We start from the raw sequence: 25,777 nt of genomic DNA on the forward strand, positions 1-25,777 counted from the left end.
TGTGTGTTCATGTTAATGCTAGTGGGCATTCTAGTTAAAGATAACACATCGGACACATTCAGAGAGCAGTCCTGTGGGGGAGTGAGTGAGACACCGTGAAGGGGGAACTGTCTCTATTGATGCCTGGTTGGCCCAGATTGGAAGGGCCCCAGCATTTTTCTTCCCTTTGACCATTGATTGTGTTTTTTAAAATACTTTTCTCTCCTATATCTCCCCAAAAGGAAAACTGGCTGCAACCAGCATCAGAACTGCTGTATTCTTACTACTGGTAGCAGGCAGCTTCCATAGCAGTCAGGCAAGAACTCTTCCCTTGGTTTTAGTCCATAGCTTCAGTATGCTACCCAGGGTGCTGAAAACCATTTATTTATTGGTTGTGGGTTTTTGTGGCTTTTTCAGGCTGTGTAGCTGTATTCTGGAAGAGTTTATTCCTGATGTTTTCCCAGCATCTGTGGCTGGCATCTTCAGATGCTGGTGAAACGTCAGGAATAAACTTTTCCAGAACACAGCCACATAGCCCGAAAAAAACCTCAGAAAACTATGGATGCTGGCTGTGAAAGCTTTTGACTTCATATTTATTTATTATTTTACTTACTTAATTTGTATGCTGCCTTTCTCACGGAAAGGGATCCAAAGCAACTCACAGATAAAATAGTTTTAAAACTTTACAATAAAAATTTAAAAACAATTAAGATCATTATGCTAAAATCATCTAAAACCACATAAAGCAAGCATACAAAAGTTAAAAACAGAAACAGAGCACGCACCCCATGTAAAACCCTCACTGACAACAATAGATACCATCTCTTCCAATCCTGCCCCTGTCCATCCAGCACCTTGGACAGCTCTCTTAAATTTGAGCTGAAGCATGGATTCACTATTCCACTGACAGGGGACACTAGCTAGCTTTGAATTTTACTCCCTTTTCTGGCAGTAATTATTATAATTATAATTATAATTATTATTATTAACCTTTATTTATAAAGTGCTGTAAATTTACACAGCGCTGTACATACAATCTTTTTAATTGGACGGTTCCCTGCCCTCAGGCTTACAATCTAAAAAGACACGACACAAAGGGAGTGGTGGTGGGGAAGGGGCCTCTCTAGTAGGATAATACATATAAAATACATAGCAATACAGGAAATGATTCAATAAAACAGACAACAAAGGAACATCAAATAGCAAGTGACAATTATGCAATGCCTGGGAACGCTGCCCTGAACATGATGGTCTTCAACTCTGTTTTGAAGTTGGTTAAAGAAGTGATGGCTCTTGCTCGCAGGGGAAGAAGGTTCCAGGAATGAGGGGCAGCAAGTGAAAAGGGGCGAATCTGAGATGAGGCAGAGGAAATCCTGGGCTGGGACAGCAGACCTTGATGACCAGAACGGAGGGTCCGAGTGGCAAAGTGAGGAGAAAGAAGGTCTGATAAGTAAGGAGGGGCCAGCCCATGGAGGGCTTTAAACGTCGACAGCAGGAGCTTATACTGAATACGAAAAGGGAGGGGGAGCCAGTGAAGGGATGCCAACACAGGAGAGATGTGGTCAGAGCAGTGGGCGGATGTGATAATGCATGCAGCTGAATGCTGGACAGAGATTAAAGGACGGAGGTGAGAAAGAGGAAGCCCAGCCAGGAGGACGTTACAGTAATCAAGTCGTGAGATCACTAGGGCATGGACCAGGATCTTGGCAGTAGTGGCGGAGAGATATGGTCAGATTTTGGCAATATTGTATAAAAAGAATCTACAAGCCTTGGCTGTGGTCTGGATCTGAGGGATACTTCAGTGAATGAACTCACCTAGCATGCCTCCTTTCTAGCCTCCCCTATAGTGGAATAGCATTAGCTGTGGATCTCTCCACAGTTGCAGGTGGGAGGTTTGTAATGTCAAATTTTCCCTGCTAAGAGCAGACTAAGGGGTCAGGAAAATCTAGAGGCAAACAAACCAGTTAATGGATAAATAAATATATTTTCCAAGATCAATAAAATGAATCTGATTGCACCATGTCCTGCAGGTAGACTTCCTTGGTGGTGCTCTACTGTGGCTACAGATGCAGTCAGAACAGCCCTATCCCATACAAGTCAATGAAATGACCAATACCTTGACAACTGCTTCAAAAGCTCCTGGCAGCTGCCTTGAAGAAATCATGGTTTTGTTGATTTAGTTGGGAGTATTTGTGGCATATCACCTTGAAGTACATTTATCTCTCCAGGTTTATACATATTTATCCAACCAAACATGGCTGGATCAATGTGCTAAACTAGATTTGTGTGCTTGCAAAGGTAGCAAGTTGGTTTTTAAATTTAAAAACACATTTCTAAAGTATTTTTAATCTGCAGTTTTCAAGGATGCCCTTTTTCCAGATGCTAATCTGATTCAAAAAATAAATTCAAAAAATAAGTCATTTTGTCACATACGTATGTAACATGTCTCACCTGAGGTCAAACTGAGCCGGTTTTATATGTGGATACCCATATTAGTGAAAGTGCATCTGGAGTGCTATAAATAGTGGGCAACTTCTTACAGTATAGCTGCTCAGAATTGCCTTGGTGGATCAGTTACTTTATGAGAGAAGCCATCTTACATGTATCTTGATTGCTGAGTGAGTTTTGGATTTATGGGGCTGCAAACTGTTGGCTAGTATGGTTGTTAGGTGATGGGACAGAGCACAAATAGGTATCCCAGCTCCCTCCACCTGCCTTGGACTACAGCCCCCATTAGCCCCAAACCAAGACCACCAATGATTACTTCTGGGGCAAAGACAAAGTAATAAAGCTGTGGGCTGATTCACATGGTACATTAGTGTTGATAGGACACAAAAAGGTTTAGCTTCTCCCTACAACAGATGCTTTGAGGTTTGCATACCATACAAGCAAATGGCTTGCTTCTCCAGGATTATTTTCATCCCAAACCCAAAAAATATGTCCTTGTGTATGAAACAATCTCCTGACCATGCTTTCACCAAGTTCCCACTTTGGAATTGTTCAGGCGTGTTCATAATTTGCAAATGCTCTTTCTAATTAATGTAAACCAAAGCTATGACCATTATTTGTCTTTATAGAGAAACATTTGTACTTTTGTAGACAGTGGAGGCATAGTTTGCACAACATAGATTTTTCTGCACATCTTGTTAAACCAGAAAAGTAGCTTTAGGTGTTACCATTAACATTAGTTTTGAAATGTGACTTAACATACATCCTTCTTACCCCAAGCAACTGTGTTGCTTGTAACTTGTTGCTTCTAAGCTGTGATCAGAGGGCTATGATTGCTCTCATATTCTTGACCAGATCATAGACTTAGTTTTATAACAGATTTATTATGATCCTGTTGGATGTGAGAATGCAAATATTACTATGGTAAAGTGCAAATATCTCCTACATTAACAGCCAAGAAAAAATGTACCACTGTTGCATTGTGTTGTTGTTAACTGCCCTCAAGTTGACTTCAACTTACAGTGACCCTGTGGATGAGACATCGCCAAGCCACCTTATACTTCACTGTTCTGCTCAGCTCTTGCAGGTTCAGGCCCATGTCCTCCCTGATTGAATCTAACCATCTGGCATGTGGCCTTCTTCTCCTTCTACATTCCTCCGCCTTTCTTAGCATCATGGTCTTTTCTAATTAATTTCTCATGATGTGGCCAAAGTACGACAGCCTCAATGTAGTCATCCTGGCTTCCAGAGAGAGTTCAGACTCTGTCAAGTTGCACAGTGGTATGTTGGATTTTGAATGGCTTCACAGTAAAGTGGCTCTATCTCTTCAGGAGATTATTGTAAAGTAACATTTATATTCTCTTTTTTTTTGCAGAAACTAATTGGAAAATCATTCTCAATTTTTCAAACACATGTAGTTCAAGAGTTGTAAGGTTTATAAAACATGGTTTGAAGTTGAAGAAAGATTTCCGGTGCTTCCTGTCAAATGTTACAAAACAGCATAATTGTTTCCTAAAGCCATATTGTGGTAGGACCATTATTAGGCCAAACGGAAAGCTACAAACAGCTGTGCAGACTTTCAAGACTGTCAGATGTCTTCGTCAGGCACAGATGCTACAAGAAATAGACAGGGAGTGTATCTATGTGGAACTACTCAGAAGAGTTAGGACAGCAAGCAGGAAGAGAAATTCAGTAACCTAGAGGGAAGATACAATTAAGACAGTGGTTGTCAAACGGTGGGTGGGGCAGGACCCCCAAGATGGCACATGAGAGTTGCTCAAGGGGAGAGGGGGGACAAGACTTGGGGGCCTTGATCCCTCCTCCTCCTCCTCCTCCTCCTCCTCCTCCTCCTCCTCTTCTTCCCAAACTTTTTTATGTGTAAAATGTATACACGCATTGAGTTAAATATTGAATTTACTTAAATATAACTTCTAATTTTTATGATGTTATTTCCTAATAAATCCTTACAATATGAATATTCAGGAATGTGCAAATAAAAATATGCACACTAAACAAAATAATTTTATTCATATATTATGTCGATATAAAGAGGGATCCTAAGAGTTAAAAGTTTGAGTCCCACTGGATTAAGGGAACAGCCCTCTGCACCTGCAACCGAACCATGACACAGCAGGAAGGGGAGAGAGAGTTAGAAACTGAATGCAAGCTTGTTTAAATAAAGTTCTTTGTTTTATATAATTCCTGCTTAATTCTTGGTGGTGACTAACATCAGGTAGGCAAGAAAGACATGTAGTCTTTATCCTGAGATGTTAGGGAAGGAAGGGACTGCAAACTCCCAGATTGAAAGAAGGCTCATCAGGTATTAGGTTTCACTCTGAAAGCTGCTTACAAAAAAAGAAAAACAATCAACTTTCTCTGTTTTGAAAATGCACACAACGGTTCTTAAAACTCAAAACTGGAAGGGATGAGGAGGGGTTGCTTGTAGCGGGACACTGGACCATAGGGTGCCTGCAATGATGATCTCTGACACACAGCCTTGTGAACTGTAAGCACTGGGAACATATAGCATACAAAGTCATACTATTTCACCCTCCGAGCAAGGAATACATTGGGTAAATTCTGGAAAGCTGTTGTACCGCCCCTGGTAATTGTTGTCTTACACACTGGGTCTCTGTGGAACAATTAAAGCATATATGCCCTGTTAGTATGAAAGAATAAAGCACATGATCGCAAAACAACAACAATTAAAAAAACATGCTCTTTGCTCCTGTTTTTCCCAACCACTCATCAACAACATTTGGTCTGGTAAAAAGAATTGGAATCATATCCTCTAATGTGCCTGGAATCCATTAGCAGAGTATCCCAATCACAATGCAAGCAACTCTGTAAATAGAGCAAGAAATGGTTCCTTTGGCCACTAAGCTCACAGCCCAAATTCTCACTATAATTCCTAAATAAGGAAGGAGTTGTTGTTAAGTGCCATCACGTTGACTTCAACTTATAGCAACCCTATGGAATGAGAGACCTCCAAGTCATCCTATCATCAACAGCTCTGCTCTGATTTTGCAGACTCAGGGCCCTTCCTTGATTAAGTCAAGCCATCTGAAATACAGTCTTCCTCTTTTCCTACTGCCTCCTATTTTACCAAGCATTATTGTCTTTTCTGGTGAGCCATGTCTTCTTGTGATGTATTCAAAGTATGACAGTCTCAGTTTAGTCATCTAGGGATAGTTCAGGGTTAATTTGCTCTAGGGCCCATTTATTTGTCTTTTTAGCAATCACTGGTATCCTCAGCACTCTTCTCCAGCACCATATTTCATATTAGTTGATTTTCTTCCTATCAGCTTTCTTCACTGTCTAGCTTTCACAACCATACATAGGAATGGGAAATACAATGAATGGCACAGACAATTCTAACTTTAGTATTCAGTTATGGATCTTTTACACTTCAGGACCTTTTCTAGTTCCTTTCCCAACTGCCCTTCCAAGTTCTAGCCTTTTTTTGGTTTTTGATTGCAGTCTCCATTTTAATTAAGGACTGAGTCAAAATATGGAAAATCTTGAACTATTTCAATTTCCTCATCATCTAACTTTAATTTATGTAAATCCTCTGTGGTCATTATTTTTGTTTGCTTAATGTTTATCATTGAGCCTGCCTGAGCATTTTCCTCTTTTACTCTCTTCGGCAGTTGTTCCAAGTCTTTGTTTTCTTCTGCTAGTAGTATGGTGTCATCTGCATATCTCACATTGTTTATTTTCTTTCTGCCAATCTTCACTCCTCTTTCCTCCAAGTTCAAACCTGCTCTGCATATGATGCTTTCTGCATGCAAGTTGAACAAATAGGGTGATAAAATATAGCCTTGTCTGACCCCCTTTCCAGTTGGGAACCATTCTGTTTCTCCATATTCTGTTCTAATAGTAGCCTCCTGTCTTGGCATACCCATTCCTTTGATACATAGTTTTTCATGATCTATGAATTAAAGGCTTTGCTATAATCTATAAGGAACAGGCTGATTTTCTGGCATTTCTTGCTCTGTATATGGTAAAGGTCTTTGATGTAGCATTTTGAGCATCATTTTGCTTGCATGGGAGGAAGGACAAGTGAAGATCGGAGGAAGGAAAATCAACAATCTAAAACATGCAGATGACACCATTCCACTAGCAGAAAAATACAGAGTCATGGAACAATTACTAAAGAAAGCCAAAGAAGAAAATGCTAAGGCAGGCTAAATACTGACCATTAAGACAACAAAAATAATGACCATGGATGACTTACATAAATTCAACCTAGATAATGAGGAAATTGAAATAAATATTTTCCCCTGCCTTGGATCAGTCATTGTCCAGAATAGAGACTGCAGTCAGGAAGTTAGAAAATGAGGATTGTGGAGGGCATCTATGGAAGAACTAGACAAGATCCTTAGGTACAAAGATAAAACATTGAACATTGAAGTTAGAATCATCCAAGCCATTGTATTTTCTATCACCATGTATGGATGTGAGAGCCAGACAGTGAAGAAAGTGGATAGAAAGAAAATCAACTAATATTAGATGTAGTGCTATTGATGAGTGCTGGGGATACTGTGGATGGCCAAAAAAGACAAACAAACGGTTTCTGGAACAGACCAGACAAAATCTTTCCCTGGAAGCCAAAATGATGAAACTGAGGCTGCCATATCTTGTCCAAAATATGAGAAGACAGGAACCACTAGAAATGACAATAATGCTAGAGAAGGATGGATACTAGATGGATAGACTCAGTCAATGGAGTTTATCACACAGGAGGAATTTCTCTTAATTTTGAATGAAAAGAAAGTGGGGCCAGAACACATTCACGTGAATTCGCTAGTTCAGCGAATTTAGATGAATTCGAATTGTGTTCGAACTGACTTCCCATTGCCTGAAAATAGCTTGCCATTGCCCGAAATTGCATGTGGTAGTCTATCATGCAATAATGTTAAACCCCATGATTGCATTCAGATTGCCATTGGATTATACTTCCAATTTCCTTTGTCTGATAAACTCCAAAGAGACCACAGCCCTGATCCTGTAGGACTTCAGCGGAGTGGTTGAGGATAGGTAAGCTTGGAGATGTTTCATACACGAGATCACCATAATCAACATCGACTCAAGGACAGCTAACAAAAACAAAGAGGTTAAAAAGGTGTGTAATTTCTTTCTTTCTTTCTTTATTTCCTTCCTTCCTTCCTTCCTTCCTTCCTTCCTTCCTTCCTTTATATGCCATCTTTCTGATTTCTGTAGTTAGCTGGCAGGAGGAGACTAGAAATGGCATCCCACTGGGACTGAAGGCTGCTTACAAAGGCTAATAACAAGTTAAGCTAAAAACCCGATAATAGAAAGTTAAAACACAAGTAACAGTTATCACATTAAAACACCAATAAATTTTAAAAAGTATGGTTGGTATCCTGTATTGAAGCTATGGATTCATAACCTAGAGTTATGGATCCATTACTGCTCTGTACACAGTTACACTGTGCATTCACAATTACGGCACTATTGCCACGATTGTAAATGCCCCCCAAATCCCACCTTGAAGTTCAGGGAGCGACTCCAAGTGATGGAGGTGAAGGCAAAGTCAAGGCACAGTGGGATGCCATTTCTAGTCTCCTCCTACCAGCTAACTACAGGAATCGGAACCAGAATCCCTATTGCAATTCTTCATTGCACCAGAATCATGGCAAGAGTGGGGTGAAAATGCCATCCTGATGCACCTGGTTGCCAGCAGAACAGGCTTTGGGCTGGCTGTCAAGGTAGTCTGCATCTGAATCAGAGGGTGTGTCTACATTGCAGAATAATAATTATTATTAACCTTTATTTATAAAGCACTGTAAATTTACACTGCGCTGTACATACAATCTTTTAATTAGGCAGTTCCCTGCCCTCAGGCTTACATTCTAAAAAGACACGACACAAAAGGAGAAGAGAGTGGTGGAGGGGAAGGGGATGAGGTCCAGCAGTTCCTCTCTACCTCTAAGGCCTGGACCAAGGCAGATGGACTGGAGGGAGGGCTTGGCTTCATAATGGATGGTTAATCTTGTACCAGGGAGGCCTGTTGGAGCTAGCCTGCCTCTCTATTAGGATAATACATATAAAGTACATAGCAATACAGGAAATGGTTCGATAAAACAGGCACCAAAAGAACATCAAATAGCAAGCGACAATTATGCAATGGCTGGGAAAGCTTCTCTGAACAGGATGGTCTTCAACTCCGTTTTGAAGCTGGTTAAAGAAGTGATGGCTCTTGCTCGCGGGGGAAGAAGGTTCCAGGAGTGAGGGGCAGCGAGTGAAAAGGGGCGAATCTGAGAAGGGGCAGAGGAAATCCTGGGCTGGGACAGCAGACCTTGACTACCAGAACGGAGGGCCCTAGTGGGAAGGTGAGGAGAAAGAAGGTCTGATAAGTAAGGAGGGGCCAGCCCATGGAGGGCTTTAAACGTTGACAGCAGGAGCTTGTACTGAATGCGGAAAGGAATAATGCAGTTTGGCACCACTTTAACTGCCATAGCTCCATCCTACAGAATCCTGGGCTTTGTAGTTTTATGGGGCACCAGCATGCTTTGGCAGAGAAGGCTAAATACCTTGTAAAACTACAAATCTCGGGATTCCACAGGATGGAGCTACAGCACATAAAGTGGTGTCAAATTGCATTATTTTTACAGTGTAGATGTACCCTAAGTTGGTGATGTAGGATCACAACCTATACAATTATTTTAAAAGCATAACAATAACATTAAAAGTACAGCAACCCTGCCATAAATTGATGAATTATTAAAAGTTTATTTAATTAAAAATATCTTTGTCTGCCAGCAAAAAGAGAATTTGACGGACTGGGAGCAGCCATTGAGAAAGAAGGCTCTCTCCCATGTCCTCACCCGATGGGCCGGTGTTGGTGATGGGAATGAGAGAACAGGCAGATAGGATCTTTTAGATATGGACCAAAGCTGTGTATAGGGCTTTACAGGTCATAATCAGCACTTTGAATTGTGTCCAGAAACTGGAAACCAGAGATGTTCACTGAGGGAGTTAGATGCTTCCTGTCATTTGCCCCCGTCAGCATTCTGGCCACTGGGTTTTGCACTCGCTGGAGTTTCCAAACAGTTTCCAAAGGCAACCCTTCTAGGAATGCGTTACAGTAGTCCAAACAAAGTATAGTCAAAGCATGTGTCAACAAATTCAGTGCATCCATATTTTACATTTTAAGTTACAGGATAATAGGTTGTTTCTTTCTGCCCACTCCCTTTTCTTTTCCTTTTCTTTCAGACTGTGTAGTGGCTCATTTCATCTAATTATCCTTAGCTACTGCACCCTTCTGTTGATACAAATTGTTTCCAGGAGAGCTGACTAGTAGGCTTAATAACCACTGGCTCTCCTGTTGTAATTGAAGATCTAGTTGTTTGCTGGGTAGAGAACTCAGGAGAAAACAATGTAGGTTGTTGTTGTTGTTGTCATTGTTAACTGACTTCAAATTGATCCTGACTAATGGCAATCCCACGGATGAGACATCTCCAAGACCCGCTATCTTCCACTGCTTTGCTTAGGTCTTGCAAATTCATGCCCTCCTTTATTGAGTCCATCCATCTAGCACGCGGCCTTCCTCTCTTTATGCTTCCCTCCACCTTTCCTAGCGTTGTTTTTCCCAATGTGTCATGCCTCCTCATGATGTGGCCAAAGTACGACAGCCTCAGTTTTGTCATCTTGGCTTCCAGGGAGATTTCTGGCTTGATCTGCTCCATTTGTTTGTCCTTTTGGCTGTCCATGGGATCCTTGGCACTCTTCTCCGGCACCACATCTCCAACGAACTCATTCTGTTCCTATCCGCTTTCTTAACAGTCCAGCTCCCACATCCATAGGTGGTGACAGGGAATACAATGGCTTGTGTGATTCTGCCTTTTGTGTTCAATTGTGTATCTTTACACTTTATGATCTTGTCTAGTTTCTTCGTGGCCGCTCTTCCTGTTCCCTAGTCTTCTTCTGATCTCTTGACTGCGGTCCCCGTTCTGATCAATATTCGACCCAAGCCATGCAAAGCCTTTGTATACATATTGAATATGAAAAGAGGGAACTGATCTTTATATACATTGTGCTGGAACTCCAACATAAATCTGGACTGAATCAGAGGAACACACATCATGATGTCTTAATGCAGTCAGGAACAGCCTTCCTCCCTTGAGACCATGCTGCCACACAGCCAGCGCTTACAAATCGGGGCATTTCTCTTTATTCAGCGCATGCTTACGCATGGTCCACTTCTTAAAACTCAATATACTGGATAAACTTATTTTCCTTTATTGCTGCAAAGAAAACAGTACTTTGATGCACTGACACCGTTTACGTTTATACAAGCGTGTCTAATAAGGGATAATGTGAGCCATTTTAGTATCTGTATACATCTGCCACAGTCTTCAGAGAGATGTCTCTGTGGAAGAGTCCATGCTTTGCATTTGTCAAAACCAAGGACCCTGTGTCTTTTCCCCATGCATTTATTTTGTCCATCTGCAAAAACCACATCAGAAGAAAGGAGCGAAAATCCAATCAACTGGACATTGCTTTCTAGCAATGTGGACATAAATGGTTCCAGGGGGGCCATGTATAAACAGGGGGCTTGGAGGCTAAATAAGGATGATGCCACACTGCAGAATTAATGCAGTCTGATACCGCTTTAACTGTCATGGCTCCAGCCCATGGAATCCTGGGATTTATAGATTCTGAGGCACCAGAACTGCGATTGCAGAGACAAAACTACAAATCCCAGAATTCCATACCATTGAACCACGGCAGTTGAAGCGGTATCAAACTGCATTAATTCTACAGTGCGGACGCAGCCATCTTCTCTCTGGCAACTCCTGGCTTGCTTTTAAGGCATTCCTTTTCCTGTGGCTTCCAAGAGCCCCGAGGAAGGGAGCCGCTAAACGGGGGCCCTTCGTGGCCACTAATACTCCGCCCTTTCCTTTACAGCTCTGCCTAGTCTTTACTTTATTTAACTGGTGGTGAATGGGCAACAACAGGCTCCGCCCCTGAGAGAAGTGCGCACGCGCAAATCCCTCCCTCGCTGCCCGCTCTCTTCAGCTTCTTTGCCTTTGGAGACAGAGAGAAAGCGAGATCAAACTGGGCCGTACAGGCTCCGCCCCCTGTGAGCGGTGACGTTTCTGCGCACGCGCAACGCTCCCCCTCCCCTGAAGCTCTTTTCAGCTTCTTTGGGTTGCGCGCCTTTTAGTAGTCAAGTAGAGAGAGAACTCTCTGAGCCGTCTATGCTCCGCCCCTGAGAGAGGTGATGTTTCTGCGCACGCGCAACGCTCCCCCTCCCTCGGGTTGGGCGTGACAGTGAGAGAAAGGGAGAGCCAGCTGAGCCTCACAAAAGCCCCGCCCCTTTTTCCTCCTCCAACTCCTCCGCCTCCCGCACGCGCCCATTCCGTCAGAGAGCCTGGAGCGGCGCGAGAGAGGGGAAAGGAAGGAAAGAAGGGGAAGAAAGGGGGAAGGCGCGCGCCACAGGCCCTCCTCACGCGCACGCGCACACGCACGCGCACGCCCACCCACGGCTCGCGCCCCGGCCTCTTCTTCTTCTTCTTGTTTCCTCCTCCTCCTCCTCGTCCTCCTGTTCCTTGGCGCCATGTCAGTGTCTCCAGTCAAGAGGGCGAAGATGGAGTCGGTGCTGGAGCAGCTCAAGCAGCACACCACGGTGGTGGCCGACACGGGGGACTTCAACGGTGAGGCAGGGAAGGGCCGCTTGAACTCTCTTTCTGCTCAGGGCCATGGAATTCTGGGAGCTGGAGTTTGCCGTGGCGCCAGAGGAAGAGGCTGAATGTCTCACAAAGCCAGTTCCCAGAATTCCCTAGCAGCAGGGCCAGGGCAGTTCCAGCGGCGTCAGTCCCTTCGCAGGCTGCTTTTCCAGACCGAGGCGGCGAGGCCTTTGGGCTCTAGCCATAGCCAGGCTGGCTTTGTTTTGCTTGTTCTGGGTTCCAGAACACTTGGGAGGTCGCCCATGGATCCATTGCCTGGAGAGGCTCTCGTGCTGCTGGTGGCTGCGGGCCTTCAGGGGTTGGGACTCACAGAGACTCAAGGGGAACCTAGGGCATGGTTTCCTCCTCAGCAAGATTCCCCAGAGAGGGCTTGCCTTTGCCTTCCTCCCAGGAGGCTGAGAGAGGCTGGCCCAGGGGGTTTCCACGGCCAAGCTCTCATCCGGACCCTGCCCTCCAGGGTCACAGCCCAAGGCCCAAACCACTAGGCCAGGCTGCCTCCTGCTCCTAAGGAAGCCCAGACTCACAACAAGGAGGTGCCAGGTCCTGCCTGGTCTCGGAAGCTAAGTGGGGTCACCCTGGTTACTCTTTGGGTGGGACTCCGAGGAAGGAGCTGGCAAAACCACCTCTGAGTATTCCTTGCCTAAGGAAACCCTGTCAAGTAATGGGGTTGGCATAAGTCAACAGGTGGCCCTTGAAGGCACACACACAAGTAAGCATCCTTGTAGTGCTTTAATAATATGTGTCAGAGAAAAGAAGTAAGGCGGACACAAGGAGGGGCTACACACAGAAATGGTCTGCCAAAAATGCTTCTTCATAGGCAGAATATACAACAAAACAGACTGGGGAAATTCAGAGAACAAAGAAGCTTCCTACAATGTGGTTCATCACAACCTAAAACACGAAGGAAGTAATTCAGTTCATTTTCATTTACAGATATTATATGTTTTGATATATTTAAATTCATTTAAATATACATTTATTTAAATTTAACAAGATAGTATGGAGCAAATAGGATAATAATTATAGAGGACTGCTGGATCCCCCCTTTCCCCCGATATGAGATCACTCTGTTTGTTTGGTGTTTTTATGATATAATGGGGAAAAACTGTATTGCATGCTTTTAAGAATTTTGGACTTCTTTGATGAATAAAAATTATATTTTTATATTTAATAATATAAAATATATATGACATATTTAATATAATATATATAATAATATAAAATAAGTATTATATATTTAATGTAATATATATTAAATATATAAATATAAAATATATATTATATTTTAATATAATATATTAAATATAACATAAAGTAATATATATATATATATATATAGTAAGCATCGATCAAGGTCTAAGGAATCAGGGGATGATGACATGCAGTGGATGAAGGGTTGGCTGAGCTTCAGCAATAGAGATTAAGGAGGTTTTAGGAATGGAGACCCGCTGAGCCTATGGCCTTAGGCCTGTGGAGACGGAAGGGCAGCGCTGGTGCCAGTAGCAACCTGCCTCTGCCCACTCCTTGCTTGCTAAAAAGTTGGCGAACGAGGTCAGGGTTCATGCTTGTTCATTTGGGCTGCTGGATTTCCGCCACTTAGTTTTGCACCTGATGCCTGCACAATTCCTCCTTCCCTCAGTGCCGGCTTTGCTTATTGAGAAGTATGCCACTTCAGTATTTATTGACATAACTACCCTTGTAGCCATGCAGAGAAGCCTGAAATGCCACTACTAAAATGGGGAGTGATACAGTTCATATGATTAATGCCGACTAGTCGTGCAGCTCAAATTGGGCCACACCTTAGTTTTCCACTGGTCTTTTACTAGTTGCTGCCATAAGAGACCAAAGGTCTGTGCTCTGGCATGAAGGAAGCAAACGTCCTACAAATGCCACTCAGTTGGAGGAAATCCATCACATTACAACTCTTGATGCCTTCAAGAAGGCTGTTAAGACAGATCTCTTCCGGGGGACATTCCCAGATTGATAAATGGGCTCCCCCAATGTCCCATATCTGTAGTTGCTTCATTCATCCCACAATTGCCTCAGTTGAACGAGTGTTAATTTTAGATTAATTTTAGTGAATTTGATTGTATTTTATGATGTTTTGTCATTTTTAATTGGGAGTTAGGGATTTATGTTAATTGTTATTGTGATTTTATTATTGTTACCCGCCTCAATCCTTTGGGGAGAGACGGGCTATAAATAAATATATTATTATCATTATCAGTTGGACTGATTTGTGATAAGTCTACTCAGTTTATCAAGCTAAAATGAACAGCAGTTCAGTTCATTTCTAACAATAAAACAAACTACTAGATATACAGTGGGCCCTTCTCTTATGTGGGGATCCATTCTGGACCCCTGCATAAGGGAAATCCCATGTATGCTTGCGTCCCCATGCTCATGGCATAGTGCGGTGCCATTTGTTTGCCACACAGCTTCAGCATATGCTTAAAGCCGCATATGGTGCACCCGCGTAGAGTGCAGGCACCCTGTATGCATGTATAAGCCTAGAGGTTTAGGTTAACAAATTGACCCCAAAACCTGAGTCAACATATCGATCCTCTGTTACATGCCCCTGAGGTTTACCCTTGTTATCCCAAGGCCACATCAAAATCCCCGATTTTGGCTCCAAAACCCACCTTCAACTCATACATGAGGCTGACTTATAGTCAAGTGTATACAGTATATAAACAACCTAGTAAGATAATAAAATACAAAGTATAATTTCTAAATTGAGATAATCTGAAGGCAGGGCTGTATGTCTTCCACCATTGTTCTGTATAGAGTAGTTGTAAAAATTGGTACAGGTTGCAAAGTTCCATGCTTCTTTTGTATAAGGCAAATAGGTGAGACAGATAGGCAAAGCCCACAGTGAAAGCTATTCAAAAGAAAGCTACTCACAAGAAAATAACTTAGTGGGAAAGAGGAACTCTGTTAAGCAAGGAGTGTTTTGTAAATAGGCTTATGAAAGGCTTTGAAATAGACTTGTTGCTTAACAATTGCATCCTGCTGATGGGTAATGACTTAGCAGATTGAGACAGAACAAAGTGCTGTGCAAATCATGATTTAAGGTTAGCTGGACACACAGTTGACAATTTATGTGTTGTTAAATTTGGCATAAATAAAATGATATTTGAAGTTCTGTGGAAAAAGAAAGATTAAGCTTTTTGAGAAGAAATTATTCTAGCACTTTGACTTTACTAATAATTTATAGTTCTGAGTGTATTGCAGTTGGTTAAATAAGTGATTTCTAGAGTGGACAAAACAATGTGTGGCTTAACACTGCTGCAGGAAGCTTTTTTTATCAACAATATGAAACCAGCGTTGTGCTTTAAAATTGTTATTAAATTGTAGATTAGGGGAGGAATGCAAAAAGATACTATCTGTAGCCAAGACTGGAGCAGAGCTGTTGATAGGGTGACATGGAAGTCTCTCATTCAAGAGTTTACCACAAATCTGACTTGCTAGCAGCTCACAACAACAACAAACAACAACAAACAACTTAGTTGAGGACTATTAGACTGACAGCCTATTAAGTAGGCAGCAAGAATCTGGCTTTGTGTGTTTGGTTGGCTGTTTGGTTTTACAACAGCCTAGTTATGCAAACTACTTGCATGTGAACTTTGTTTATAAAGAATGAGGAAGCACTATTTAATCAAACTCTTTTTCCCCAATCTCAGTTCTCCATGCAACTTACCTCTTTTGCATTAGTAATGTCATTACGCACAGAAGTCCTAACCTTTGGTACCATTGTGCAGGAGACAGCAACAGACTGAACAAAAAGACATTATGGAATCGTGTACATTTGTGTATTTGGCTAAGGCTTTCTGTGGTGAGAAGATAATGAATGAGCCTCTTGAATGATGTCTTAAACAATTGCAAGGTTGTACTGGGAATCTGAAGAGCCAGTGTGGTGTAGTGGTTTGAGTGGAGAACAGGGTTAGATTCCCCGCTTGGCCATAAAAACCACTGGGTGACCTTGGGCAAGTCACATCCTCTCAGCCTCGGGGGAAGGCAATGGCAAACCTCATCTGAACAAATCTTGTCAAGAAAACCTCAACATAGGTTTGTCTTAGGGTCGCCATAAACCAGAAATGACTTGAAGGCACACAACAACAACAAACAGGGAATCTGAGCACTCAGTTGTGTGTGTGTTTACAACATTTGATGTTCTACACTGATTTAAAATGCTTTTCGGTCAGGAGAAATTAATACTAGCCAAAATGGATTCTAGCAAATTATTTGAAAATATGTAGACTCTTTTAAACTATACTGCAGCTTCAGTAGGACTGGAAACTAGTCAAGATAGAAGGCATTATAAGATATGACTACAGATGACATTGCAGGGTTTTTTATAATCCATGTTGAAGATTAGTTTCCATTTCCTAACCTTCAGTTTGGGAATATAAAATTAAATCTAGTTTTTTTTTTATTATTATTATGATACAACCAAATAACAAACTTCCACTGGTATCATTTCTATTTTCTATATTGCTGAGTCTGCATTCCTCTTTATATAATGCCCCTTTAACCCTCCCAGCATTTTTAATGCCAAGCATTTTGTTTACACCTGGTCTCTACACATTCAGTATCCGGATGTGCTGGTGTAGATGACTTTTTAAAATATTCCCCCTTAAAAATTAGTCAGGAAATGAGGTAGGTTATAACTTCCTGTGTGTGCTAACTTTCTCTATTGCAGAGAGGTGTGTTTGAAAGGAATTTTTTTCAGAAAATGATAGTAGCACTTGCAGGCTGAAATATTTTCTGCAGTATTGTAAAACCACCCCTTTATTCAGTCGGCTTTGAAGATTACTGTTTTGTTGTTCTATCTTTAGACTATTTGGGTGGTTTGATTGTGTAATCCTGCATGTGAGGAGGGGTTGGGTTGGATCACCTTTAGGTTCTCTTCCAGTTCTATAATTCTGTGGTGCAGTGTGACCTTTTTGTAAACTTACTCCTACTTAACTCTGGTTATGTGGGATGCTTTTCTCCTCACCATTGGCTGTGCCACTTAGGGCTTCTGGAGTTGCAGTCCAACATATGGAGAGTTCCCTGCTCTAGACTCTCAATGTAGTATTTGTATGTTTTAGTTGCATGTAATTCTGATTTTTTGAAAGCTGTGCTAGGAATTTGGCTGAGGGGTGGAACAGAAACCTTTATAATCTACTTCCTTAGCAAAAAGTGTGTGTGGGGGGGGGATCCCTTCACACAGGAAACCAGAAATTAGAAGCTGCCTTCTTGACATTTTCTGTATAGAAGAACACGTTTCTGTAATCTCCCAGCACTCTCTAATCTCCCTCCACTGCCATTCAAAAGTTGTACAGCCCAGTCACCATTCTGCCACATTGGTGAAAAGTAGTCATCGGCTTTTTTCCAAAATGGAAAAAAGTCACCTTGTGCATAATAAAATATGCCCAGTTTCGAAGCTGTAACTACTTTTCTTTTCTTTTTTGTGCCTCCTTTAAGAGAAAGCATCTACTCAGTGAATATTGACAAGGATTGTACTGACTGAATAGCTAGCAAACTAAGTTGCTCCATCTTACTGAATATCTTTTAGAAAATTATTGTTAAAATGGCTAACTCATTTTTATTGGCTTTGTCCCCATAGCTATTGAGGAATATAAGCCTCTGGATGCTACTACCAATCCATCTCTGATATTGGCAGCGGCTCAAATGCCATCCTACCAGCAACTGGTTGAAGATGCTATTGAATATGGGAAGAAACTTGGTGGGTAAGTCTGCTTGCTTATGTATTGGATGTATACTCTGCCTTTCTCCTTGGGTGGGATCTTATTCATGTTCCTACATGGCAGCCATGTTTTATGGTTGTGGTTTTCATACTAGCATTTATTTCCCTCAGTTCCTACTGTTATTTAGTTTAATAAATCATGGTGACAGACCAAGATTAGAACATGGTTCAAAGAATCCATTCATTCCCAATTTGTTCTGAAATCCTGTAACTGAGTTCTTTAAATACCACATTAGTACCACATGATCCCCCTATTTCAGCCTTCCCTTTTCTAAGTATTCATAATTCTCTCTGGTTAATGTCTGTTTCCAGGTCAGAGGATGATCAAGTTACAAATGCTTGTGACAAGCTTTTTATATTGTTTGGTGCAGAAATACTGAAGAGGATACCTGGCCGTGTATCCACAGAAGTAGATGCAAGGTGTGTGTCTTCTGAATGCTTATATCATCTGGATATCTATTTCCAGCAGGAATGCCTTCTTTTGTATGAGCCTGTGTTTCCTTGCTATAGACACCCATAGAGGCCTCTTTTCGTTCTGCCAACCCAAAAAGTCTGGTTTGTTCAGACTTGGGAGAGGTGTCTCTCAGTAGTTATACCTAAGCTCTGGATTCCCCTATAATGACTCTCTGCTCATGCTCTCTTTCATGGTCTAATATGAAAATATTAGACCATGACTATATGGAAGACTTGGCTTTTCAGAAAGAACTTTGAATAAAGCACTTAGTAGTTCTGTCTTTAAGAAGTTGTTTCATCATGTTAGTGATAGATTGTTGTTGTTGTTTTGCTTCCTACTACTTCTGTGGGGTATGTTTTTATGCTGTTGTAATTTGGGGCTTTTAAATTGTACGTTATATATCATGTCTACTTTCAACTATTTATAGGAAAGACAGGATATAAATTTTTTACATAGTGCATACTATGCTGCTATTAAGTATACATATTGCAAAGCTGTAGTGAGCTTTCACTATGTTTACAGATAGTAAAATATATACATGACTTACACAGTAAAATATATCGGTATATGGGGGGATGTGTATCTTTGTGTTGGTAAAAGCCACTGAAGTAGCTCTCCGGTTCCAAGTTGCTACCAAGATATAAGATATTTTGCTCAGAATTTCAAAAGACAATGATGTAATAATTACTTCTTGACTACAGAATTGTACTCCTATATATAAGTTCCTCTTTCCTGAAGATCAGCGCTAACATAAATAAGACAAAAAACAGCTAGTAATTTTTTTTAAATCCTTTTTCAAAGGTTGTCTTTTGACAAAGACGGTATGGTTAAGAAGGCCAAACACTTCATAGATCTTTATAAGGAAGCAGGAATTAATAAAGATCGCATCCTGATCAAGTTGTCATCAACATGGGAAGGCATCCAGGCTGGCAAGTAAGGTTATACCTCATACATTAATGGAATTTAGTTATAAAATTTTGTGTTGATTATAGTTGCCTAATATCGCACTTTGCCCGTTTAGGTGGAACCCATTTAACTTCCTTTCCAATTTTAAAATGTGGTCTCGTGCCTCCCCACCCCCTGGAGTTTTCAGAAGGCAGATAGTGACAGATCATTAATATTAAAACTTAGTAATATAGTCTGGGGAAAATCTTTTACATATTATAAAATTGTGTATCCATTCTCATGTCATCAGTTTAAGTGCAACTGGTGGGAAACATAATTCCACTATGAGATTTATTTTATTTTATAGGATTCTTGAAGACCAATATGGAATCCATTGCAACATGACCTTGCTGTTTTCCTTTGCTCAGGCTGTTGCCTGTGCAGAAGCAGGGGTCACCCTAATTTCTCCATTTGTTGGACGTATCTTGGATTGGCATGTTGCAAATACAGACAAGAAAGCCTACGAGCCCTCAGAGGATCCAGGTAACTGATTAATTTTTAAAGAATAATTTAAAATAAATATTGTAACACAAAGTAGTTGAGATGTTTAATTTTTGGAAAGTAAATGCCCAAAAAAGTATCAAGTAATTGTGCTTAATTTTAATGCCCATATTCCTTTATGTAGGAGTGAAAAGTGTCACTAAAATCTACCAGTACTACAAAAAGTTTGGCTATAAGACTATTGTGATGGGAGCTTCATTTCGAAACACTGGAGAAATCAAAGCACTGACTGGCTGTGATTATCTCACCATTTCACCCAAACTTCTTGGAGAACTCAGTAAAGATAACAGTAAACTAACACCAGCACTGAATGTCAAGGATGGTAAGTTTCTTTCATTGTTAACAAATAATATGACATTCTTAAATATTATTCCACTAAAGCTGATTCTGTAGAATAATAATCTGGCAGTGGTCCTTCACTGTGTCATCATAGTTAATGTGAACTGTTACTTGGAGAGTACTTTTAATTGGTTCATCAACTAACTGTACCTGCAAAGGTCTTTGTAGTGTTCCTGAGGGCTTTAGTTCTATCAATCATAGAATCTGGCAGCAACAGGAGTATGATTAAGTATTGCATACTGATGAAAAGCTTTGCAGGAGAGAAGATTCAAGAGTTGATGTGGAGCAGAAGATAATTTTTGTTATTAGATGCCTTCAGGTAGACTGGTGTACGACAACCCTATTACAGTGGACCCTTGTTATACGCTGGGGTTTGGTTCCAAGCTCTCCCGTGTATAACAAAATCCATGTATGCTCAAGTCCCATTACATATAATGACATAGCAAAATGGTGTCCCTTATAAAAAATGGAAAATCAAGGTAAATTTATACTTTTTTGGAACATTTTCAAACCATGTATGCTTAAATCCGTGTATAAAAAATCCATGTATAAGAAGGGCCGACTGTATAGGGTTTTCTTGACAAGATTTATTAATAGGTTTGTTATTGCCTATGCCAGGCTGAGAGAGCATGATTTAGTTGTGGTTACCCAGTGGGCTACCATGGCTGAGTGGGGGTTCAAACCTGGTCTCCTTGAGGTCCTTATCCTACACTCAGACCAGTATACCATGCAGGCTTAGAAGTTCTTGACAGAAGTTAATAATTTCTGTAACATTAATTTTTAAAAGTTCATTTTTTTAAAAAAAATTAAATCATATTTTCAGTATCTCTCATTTGTAAGTTTGCTCCATTTTTTCTTTGGTTGCATCATATGTGTGCTCTGGACAAAATAAGAGGCAGTAAATTATAGTTATCTACCATATGGAAGATTGTAACAATGTATCTATGTAAATGTTAAAACAGTCTCTCATGGCATTATTGTCATGAATGCCTTAAAAAGCACAGTCAGTGAACATGTGGGTCTCCTGCTGTTCTTGGGCTGCAGGCCTAGATTGTATCTAGCCAGCATAGCCAAAGGTGAGACCTCATATGACTTATAATCTAGCAACATCTGGATGGCCACATATTCCATCCTTTAAGCCCTGCCTTACAGGTACACCTCACTTGACAAAGTAGATGTATTCCTGGGCTTTCCTTCTTCAACAGAAACTATAGTACCAGAGGTAGAAATTACAGGAAAGAACGAGGATAGATTTCTACGCCACAAAAAAAGAAGTTCGACAGGTTTCAGCAAACTTTTTATTCACTTTGCACATGTGAAATGAAACATGCAGGTCAGGTAAGCCTTGTGTAAATAAACGTTTTGAATCCTTCTAGAGACCACTTGAAAGCATTTTCCAAAATGTATCCCATAGGTTTTTCCCCCCACTTTTCTTATGATTGTCATTTTGGAGGAAATCATAAGAAATTAATTTATCAACATGCCAGGGTAGATAGCGAAGGACATTAATCCGCTTTCCCCCTTTCTTTCTTTCTCTTTTGCTCTTTGCACATGCTCATTATGTGGTTTTGGAGGCAACTATTTATCCTGCCTGTTGTAGGCAGTTACCAACAGCTACAGTAGGATTACTTAGACTAGAATCCCATTCTTTCCCAGGTCAAACTTTATTGCATTTACTGCTGCAATCCAACACTGAAATGTCTTTCTCCATCCCAGTTTCACCATCCCCCAATGCCAATGCTGCAAAAAATCTTCCAGCAAGACAGAAGACAAGAAAGGGGGAGCTGGACTGGGTTCCCATAAAAAGACTTTGTAAGAAGTAGTATATTTGTCAGACGCTTTGTTAACTGAGGCATGTCTGTACTTAGAACAGTATGTTTACTATTGCAATTACATTGTTGAACAACATGCAGTACTTCCTACTGTTGAGCCTACAAATAGAGCAGTGGTAGTACAGGTTACGTCTCCCTTATACAAAATGCTTGGAACCAGAAGTGTTGAATTTTGGATACAGGAATACCTGTATTTGCATACACACACACACACACACACAGATATCTTGGAGATGGGGCCCAAGGTTAAACACAAAATTCATTTATGTTTCATATATGTGTCATTTATACATATATCCTGATGGTAATTTTATGCAATATTTTTAATAATTTTGTGCATGAAATGTAAGTTTGTGTACACTGAACCATCAGAAACAAAGGTGTGACTATCTCAACCATCCATGAAAAAAAGTTTCGGTTTTAGAGTATTTCGGACTTCTGGTTACAGGGGGTTCAACCTATAATAACAAAATGAAACAATCAATGTGTCCTTTGAATTCTGAATAGCTGTTTTGTTTCTCTTGTGGTAATTGAGGATAAATATTGGTTGTGGGTGCTGGACAACTGTATTACTACCATTAGTTAGAATCACAGGAATGGGGGAAATGTAAGGACTGGACATAGTTTGTATAGAATACGTCTTTCGTAGCTGAATCTGAGATTTGATAATGTCACGTATTCTTCAATGAAGCTCAAGCATCCAACTTGGAGAAGATCCATCTCGATGAGAAATTATTCCGTTGGCTCCATAATGAAGACCAAATGGCTGTGGAGAAGTTGTCTGATGGAATCAGAAAGTTTGCTGCTGATGCCGTTAAATTAGAAAAGATGATAAAGGTAAAACAAAGGGTTTGGAGAGTGGGGGGAACAGATATGTCAACTTCTGTACTTGTTATTTGCCATCAAGTCAGTTTTGATGGCAGTTATGATGACCCTATGAATGAAAGATCTCCAAGAGCCCCTGTTCATCAGAAGCCCTGCTGAGGTTTTGTAAATTCAGGGTTGTGGCTTCCTATTGAATCAGTCCATCTGTAATGTGGTCTTCTTTCCTACTACCTTCCATTGTACTAAGCATTAGAATAGCACAGATGGGCATGTGGTGCTTGCTGCCATCTATGTCCCATTAGTTCATAGTGTGATGGGCTGATTTGCAGCTTCTGTTGCATGTTTTCATTTCTGTGTTATCAAGGTTGCATATAGGTATGTAAAAAAATTCTGATGGCTCTTGCTACAGGTGAGTTACGGGTTAACCTTTCTAAAGGCTAAAGGTGCTAAATATGTTATTAATAGGCAGATGTTGTTTATTTACTATAAGTATAGAATACATAAATGGCCAAAATCTTGTCAGGTAGTTATGAATACATAAATAACCTAGAGCACTCATGACTGTTTTGTATTCATGATCCCTATGTAGCCATTACTTTAGGGGCTACCTAGGTAAAGGGAAAGTGCTCCAATCTCCACTTACGAGGAAGCAGCCCCTGCGATTGGTGAGGGTCTGTCATTTGGAAAGCACCTAGCTGACAGTCCCACCCCCACCAGCAAACCACCTGTGACACAAGGGGGAATCACTGCCTGTCACACTGGAGAACAGCTCATGGGAGGGGGTGAAAAGTCAATCAGCTGCATTTTGAGCAAAACAAACTTCTGTGGATCAGAGTGGCTGCTTCCTGGTAAGGGGCAATTGGGGGGATTGGGATGAGATATCATTATGTAACACTGTTAACTATGACATTTGCACATATGTAAGTCCCCAAAATTCCAGCCACTATCTGAAACAAGCCACAAACAGCTGGATCTAAATCTCATTGCCAGGCCACACTAGAGGAGACTCATGGGATTAGTGGGATTTACCTAAGTACAGTGGTGCCTCGGGTTACGAAATTAATTCGTTCCGCTGTCAATTTCGTAACCCAAAAGGCTTTCGCAAGCCGAATTCCCATAGGCGCTAATGGGGAAAAGCCGCGATTCCGTGTGAAATCGCGCAGAAAAGCACCAAAAGTTTTTTCGTAACCTGAAAAAACTTTCGCAACCCGGAACAATAATTTCCTATGGGTTTTTTTCGTATCCTGAAAATTTCGTAACCTGGGTATTTCGTATCCCGAGGTACCACTGTATTGACTTACCATTTAGCAATAGGATGGAGGCCTTGATTAACATTTGTTTTGGGTATTATGCTTTTCTTCATTAGACCTTAAAAACCTTAGAACAATTTAATTTTATGAAATTTTCAAGCATTGTATTGGACCTGTGCTGTAGAAATGTTATTTTTTTGGTTTTGTTTTGGGCAGGAACAGCAGCTAAGTCTGTAAAATGTGAGTCCAGAGTGGGAATTTGAAGCTTTTATAACTTCAGATCAGTGGAGGAAAAAGTGTGGCCAGCAAGTTATATGCAACCCCTAGTGTAATCACATCCCCTCTAAGAAGAAGGAAAAAAGAAATTGCTCATATTTTCTTCAGTGTGCAGTTGGAATATGAAGCCCCTTCCCCCAAAATTCACAGCAGGGGAAAATGGTCCTGGACTCTCAGATGTTGCTAGCACCTGCTTTAGACATAAATCCCAAAGTGCTATTCTCTAGAAGATTAGAATCCAATAGGACTTCAGCATTAAATTTGTTGTTGGGCTTTTAATACCACCAGTTTGAAGCTGAAGTAATATTTAATTCTAGTTTTGCAATTATGTCCCATCAGTGCTGATACCTCCTAAACTCTTGTTGAGGATTAGACTGGAATAATCCATGTTTCCAATGTATGATAAAGGCATTCACTAAACATTTATACTTCTTCCTTTTCTTTTAGGAACGAATGTTCAGTGCTGCAAATGGAAAGTAGGTGCACACTTTTTGGACGCTGTATGGATGTACAAATATCTACAAGTTACGGATGAAAAGATTTTCTGTATTCTGGCCTTTTTATATTAATTTGAGAAAAGGAAAGGTCCATGATTTGTGTGGTATTTTTAAAAATAAGAATAGATACTGATTGCAGAAATCCAGCGGTTGCTGCAAATGATTAAAGGACCAATTGTGTGGAAGTGTTTTCATGATGGTATGGATAATAAAAAATAAATTCTGGTATATTAGTGCTTTTTTTATTTGTAGTAGGTGTTATGTTTTGTTCTGCTTTGAAGATTGGCTGAAATCCTCTATCATGGACCCCAACAGTATTCCAGCCACTACTGTTAGACATTAATAGTGACCTGAACAGCATAAATGTGTACAGCTTAAAATCGACTCATTTGAGATGTGGTGCTGGACAAGAGTTAGAATAGCATTAACTAAATACACCAAAGGATGGATCCTGTTGCAAATCAGGACTGAACTTTCCCTTCAAGCAAAAATCACTAAACTGAGGTTATCATATTTTGGCCATACCAAGAGAAGGATTCACTACAAAAGACTATAATGCTTGGGAAAGTAGAGGCCAACAGGAAGACTGCATTCCACATGGATAGACTCAGTCAACAAAGCCATAAGTCTACAGAGACTAAGGATAGGATGACTTGGAGGTCTCACATACATAGGGTTGCCCTGGGTCAAAGTTGACTCGAAAGCAGCTAACAAGAATACATGCGTGTTTATGCTAGTGCAATGCTCCATCAGTATTCTGGTCATGCTGTTTCCTCTAATGCAGATCAGTTACCTTGTTAAAAAAAACTAGTTCTGTCTATAGAGCTGTTTCTAGCATAAAAAACTCATTTCCCACAGATAAACAGAGAGAGCTAACTATGTCTACATTTTGTGATGTTCTTAAATAAATTAGTCCCCAGAGTCTGATGGATGAGAGGTATTTTCCTTGAGCATGGCTGCTCA

The 25,777-nt window shown here is 40.8% G+C and overlaps 1 protein-coding gene across 2 annotated transcripts; it reads left to right on the plus strand.

Annotated features, from left to right (window-relative positions):
* Positions 1 to 11,828: 11,828 nt before the first annotated feature.
* LOC149314338 (transaldolase) lies at positions 11,829 to 25,042 on the plus strand. Of its 2 annotated transcripts, none has more exons than XM_089520890.1 (8): positions 11,829 to 12,110; positions 17,755 to 17,878; positions 18,208 to 18,315; positions 19,151 to 19,282; positions 19,602 to 19,777; positions 19,920 to 20,117; positions 21,340 to 21,472; positions 22,658 to 22,743. In XM_089520890.1, exons 1-7 carry the CDS (start codon positions 12,014 to 12,016, stop codon positions 21,456 to 21,458), a joined length of 954 nt encoding a protein of 317 aa, XP_089377016.1. In that variant the 5' UTR covers positions 11,829 to 12,013; the 3' UTR covers positions 21,459 to 21,472; positions 22,658 to 22,743. The 2 variants fall into 2 exon arrangements, with proteins under 2 accessions (XP_089377016.1, XP_089377017.1); XM_089520891.1 differs by lacking the exon at positions 21,340 to 21,472 and adding an exon at positions 24,765 to 25,042 and having other exon boundaries at positions 11,845 to 12,110; positions 22,658 to 22,803.
* The last annotated feature ends 735 nt before the right edge of the window (positions 25,043 to 25,777 follow it).

Source organism: Sceloporus occidentalis, unplaced genomic scaffold (assembly GCF_023333645.1).
Source record: "Sceloporus occidentalis isolate IW3139 unplaced genomic scaffold, rSceOcc1.0.p SCAF_4, whole genome shotgun sequence".
Lineage (NCBI taxonomy): Eukaryota > Metazoa > Chordata > Lepidosauria > Squamata > Phrynosomatidae > Sceloporus > Sceloporus occidentalis.